This window comes from Hylaeus anthracinus, unplaced genomic scaffold (assembly GCF_026225885.1).
Source record: "Hylaeus anthracinus isolate JK02 unplaced genomic scaffold, UHH_iyHylAnth1.0_haploid 12001, whole genome shotgun sequence".
Taxonomy (NCBI): Eukaryota; Metazoa; Arthropoda; class Insecta; order Hymenoptera; family Colletidae; genus Hylaeus; species Hylaeus anthracinus.
Genome location: NW_026534348.1, coordinates 18,956,605 through 18,961,441, shown reverse-complemented (window position 1 = coordinate 18,961,441; position 4,837 = coordinate 18,956,605). Strand labels below are relative to the sequence as shown.

The 4,837-nt window shown below is 43.5% G+C and overlaps 1 protein-coding gene across 1 annotated transcript; it reads right to left on the bottom strand.

The window, feature by feature from the left end:
- Nucleotides 1-2,159: 2,159 nt before the first annotated feature.
- Nucleotides 2,160-3,398, bottom strand: LOC128891270 (MAGE-like protein 2). The gene is made up of 2 exons (XM_054150684.1): nucleotides 3,364-3,398; nucleotides 2,160-3,021 (listed from the first exon to the last, which is right to left on the bottom strand). Exons 1-2 carry the CDS (start codon nucleotides 3,385-3,387, stop codon nucleotides 2,389-2,391), a joined length of 657 nt encoding a protein of 218 aa, XP_054006659.1. The 5' UTR covers nucleotides 3,388-3,398; the 3' UTR covers nucleotides 2,160-2,388.
- Nucleotides 3,399-4,837: the final 1,439 nt, after the last annotated feature.

Sequence of the window (4,837 nt, the reverse complement as noted above, 5' to 3'; positions counted from 1 at the left end):
CCGGACGTCCCTGGGACGTACAGAATTTAGATCCCATGGACGTCCTAAGGACGTCCGACAACGGACGTTGGACGTTTGGACGTAAACTGGACATAAAATGGACGTCTATGGGACGTCCGGTGCTATCTGGGCTATGTATTCAAAAATATTTTTTTATAACAACAAGTACAAATAGCAATGATACAACTTTAACATTTCTTCACAGTATCGTATCGTTTAAAGTATTTGGATCTGTGAAGCGAAACACCGCATACATACAATTCTCATCGTATTTATACGCTACCCGTTCTCTAGCACAAATCTACTAGATACGTACTCGCGCTACAGTGACAGACTGTGAAAAACGTAAAAGTACGTTTCTGGTTTTCCGACTATTACGAGGACTCCGTATGTTTCTTCGATGTTCAAAAGACAATCGGTTCTTACCTGAACTGCAGGATTGATGAATTAGATCGGTAAGAACCAACCGTCTTTTGGAAATCGGACAATATTACATGGGTTTTCTTAAAGTTCAATTTGCATAAACATTTACGGTCTAGTTATGAAGCGTATGGAGAAAAGAGTATTGGTCACTTGAAATTACATTAATTCCGACGTATAGAATCAAATTATGCTTTACATTAAACGAACGAAATCTATCCCGATCAACTATTCTATTTAACAAAAATTACGACTAAATCGGTATACAGAGTCCCTATAACTCGTACAACTTTCGATCTAAATTCTGCCCAACTCTACCCAATGGCAACGTAAATAATCGTACATTCGATAACGTATAAAACACGCTTGAGCTAGTGCCTCAAAGTTCGACATCGTAACCAAGAATCAACCTCGGTAGCGCGCGATGTTTCTTGCATACTTTATCATACTTTCCCTATCATGAAGCGAATCGAGCGGCATCGTCGATTTCGCCAATTAGACGCGATTACCCTATTGGTTATTATCCGTGTCGCGCAATGGATATTTTCTTCGGCAACTCGGCGCGCAACTCGCGATATCCAATATAATTCAGGGATCGATACGCGACGGCGTGAAACGTGATTGTGCCGCATCCATGCAATTTCCCTTGATCGTTGGACAAGGTCGATCGACCGGATACTCGCTGAGGGCATTCGTCAATGGTCCGAAATTGTCGTAAACGAGTCTCCTCGCTCCTTGCTAATTCGCTGAACCGTGGAAACCACGATCGCACATGCACAGACACACGGTTACTCCGTTTCCACGGATTGCATAGGCGTGCAACATCACGAGTATCGCACTTTCCGACGTGGAACCCATTTTCCTAGATTTTCAAATCCGTTTATCCGTGCCGTAGTCACTTTCGGTTTCCACGGCCGGTATCAGATCGAAAGGAGACCCGAGCGTTGTACGCGGAAATGAAACCAGGCTAAGGGGGAAAGAGGCACTCGCTTTGCGGTTACGTGGCGTTACGACTTCCATTTAACGAGATAACGCGCGATTAAAATTACGTGTCCGAGAAATCGATATCCGCTCACGCGCGGGATATCTGGACTCTTTATCGTTTAAATTTCATTTTATCTTTCAAACCAGAAATCATTTCTTAGTTGCTCGTACACTTACGAGTTAATTAGTATTCAGATTGAGAGATAAGTGGCGGAGCTACTCAACGCCCGCACCTGGGAAAATTTCCTCGGCGAACCTCGCAAGAACTGAATATTCCTCGTTGCGTATTTCGTAGGGCACATTATGCAACGCAGTGTTAATTTCAACGCAACATGGAACTGTAGTGGAAATTTTCGTTTTCTCTGCAATATTTAATCGAGTGAACTTTATGTATCGATGAAAGTGCGTCGAGAGTACCGAGATTACTCTAGGCGAACGCAATCGCTCTTAAGCTGTACGATTTTCAAACGAGCGACGACGTTAGTTTCGTTTTTTCCTTTCTCGACTCACGATTCGCACGACTGCCGTTTACGTTAACTGCGCGAACGACACGCGTCTTTTCCCCCAGAACCACCTCGCTTACGGTAGAACAGGTGTACCTTATAACGTAACAGTAATCGGTGAAAGTTTCGAGGCGATCCCTCCCGATCGTGTAACCGCTGACGCAGTTCACTTCCTCTCGTGTGATCTCGCGTTCTCGAGGGGATTGCGTAATCGGTATGGTTATGTATAAAAAATATCGCTTTATTCCTTTACAAAGAAAACATACTATATAATACAATTTTGGGTTGGGATCACGGGTGAATACAATATCGGTGCATTCGATTGACGTCTTTCGCTGATTGCGATGGATTTTCGAGCAGCTCCGCGTCTCGTGAGCCCGGAAGAGACCGGTTTCACAGAAATCATCGATCGCGTCCCACGTCGAACGGAACGCAGAGAAGGTCAAAGACTTCCAGCCTCTTCGAGGTGAAGCCTTCGACTTCAATGGTGTCCAAAACCTCCCAGACTGATTTCGTGTCCACCACCGTATCCTCCGCCGAATCCACCACCGTATCCTCCGCCGTGCTCCTCCACGTGGATGGGTACTGCCTCCTTCACGACCACGGGCACTTTAACAGGATAGGGCACTGGCTTTGACACCGTGTACGGCACCTTGACAGGCACCTTGACCGGGTACGGCACACCTATGGGCACCTTGACAGGTACGTGCACAGGGTAAGGTTGTGGCTTCTCGACTATATAGGGTACATGCTTCTCGACGGTTACTGGGTACGGTTGTGGCACGGAAACGGGGTACGGTTTGTCGTACGGTACTTTGACCGGGACTTTTACGGGGTAGGGCACGTGCTTCGTGACCTCGTATGGGATTGGTTCCGGCACGTGAACCGTCTTCGTGACCGTGACCGCCTTGATGTGTTCCGCGGATACCGTCTCGTGACCTCCGCCTCCTCCATAGCCTCCTCCAAAGCCACCGCCGAAGCCGTGGTCACCCAAACTCAGCTCCAGACCACGCTTCGTTTTCGTCTCGTTTGGTTGGACTTTCGACTCCTTTTCGACCGCCTTTTTCTTCTCTCCTGCCGCGACGGTCAGTACCAGACCGCAGAAAAGTAAGATCTAAAGAAAAGAAATCGAGGATCGTTAGTGATGCTCCAATGAGCTTGGTTTTGCACATGGCGTTCTTAGGCGTTTGTGACGAGTCAAGTTTACAGTTAATAAAAGCTTCCAGAGAGCGTTACGTCTGACGGATCGCGAAAAGGTACCGTCTTTTTTGATCAAATGCTAGTTTAATCGCCTCGAGCTAAGAATGCCAGAGAATCGAGAAGTGTACTTTGAAAGATTTCGTTTAGAACGATAGGCAACACGTTCAAGTTTTCGCTGGTTACGCCAGTTCCGTTCGCGTCGCTCAAGTCCCGAGATACGGGGATTCGAGTGGCTGGTCGTATCGGAGCTACTCACTTTCAGCTTCTCTGTGCTGTTCATGTTGGTCGACAGTGAGCACACTGATTCCTCGATGGTCTACCCCCTGCTTTTATAGGGGACGCAACGGCCAGCCCGGTGGGCAACTCGAGCGTGCCGTTGAAATTGTAGCGGAGTAGGAAGTTGAGAGAAGGAAAGGAAGAGATCGACGTCATGGACGACGCTTTCCTCCGCCGGCTTTTGTCAGCCAGCATTTAGCACGTTGCTCGCGCCTCGTTCAATTCCTGCCTTAAATGCTGTTCGAGCTTTCGAACCTGCTTTGACTTCTAACGATCCGGGGAATCCTTCGATCCTATACCTGTCGCGATGCGACTTTAAGTCGCGCTAAAGAGGTTATATTCAGTTAGGATTTTCAAAAAACTGTATTTCCAGCTTTTGGATTTTCGTTAAGGACATAATCTTGAGTGTATAAAAAAAAATTGTACGGTGATCCCATAAATATCCTCAATATTAAGGTATATTTATAAAGACTTCTTTTATTAGGTGTACACCTCCTGTATTTGAAACTTTAAACAGGTTTTTTTCAAAATTATGTTTTCAAATCGGTGATCAAGATATTTTTGGAACGGCTGAAACGATTCAGGTCCAAATTTTTACACAAACTTCAGAATTCTAATTTTTAATCTTTGATCGAAGCTTTTTTTGATCCGATCAATATTATTCATTTTGTTAAAACGTAATATTTTTCTTATTCCTTCGATTAAAGATAAGAGTGTGCCCTATATTAACTAAATCTTCATTGTTTTTTGATTTCAGATAATCCAGTCCAAAGATATCTTGACCATTGCAAAATACCTTTTCTGGAGGTGCTGTCACAAATCGGTTGTAGCATCTCCACAAATTAATGCTTCTGTAAAAAAATACATATATATGTAAAGATCTAATTAATTTAATGGACAAAAATTCAATAAAATAAACGCAAACGTCTTTCCAAAAAAGATCCTTGATAAAATGCTTTTTTTCGGTCTCATGATTAAAGGTATAACCCCTTAAGGCGAAGCACCACCTATACGGTTTAAAGAAAAACGATATTTTTTACATTTATTTTAAATCTACTGTTTCGAGGACACTGTCATGAAATTTTGAAGAAAATTTTATATCAGTGGAGGTAATTGTGTCTTTTATTATGAAAGTGAAGAGAATTTGTCTGTTTTTATTTGGAGATAATGTTCCTCTCGTTCGTTAAGTACCTCCTTTGGAAACTTTGATTTTATGGTTCTCTGACTATTGAGGTCCAAAAGAAAATTAAGATGCTAAACTTATTGAAACGTAAAAGGACTCGAAATACCCTAATCCTCAAAAAATAGTTTTTCTTCGGCCGCATACCATAAACATACCAACAAACTTTCCACGTTGTATGTTCTTCGGGAATTAACGTTTACGAAAGCGTGTCGATATGTGTGTAAGGTAATAAGTCCACTACGATCTTGTATTTTGTTGATGATATACATAG

What these genes read in the sequence shown, in the direction of transcription:
- LOC128891270 (XM_054150684.1), bottom strand. Translation starts at nt 3,387, where the DNA reads ATGAACAGCACAGAGAAGCTGAAA. An exon ending in ACAGCACAGAGAAGCTGAAA is followed by an intron (nt 3,022 to 3,363) that starts GTGAGTAGCTCC and finishes TCTTTTCTTTAG; the next exon opens with ATCTTACTTTTCTGCGGTCT.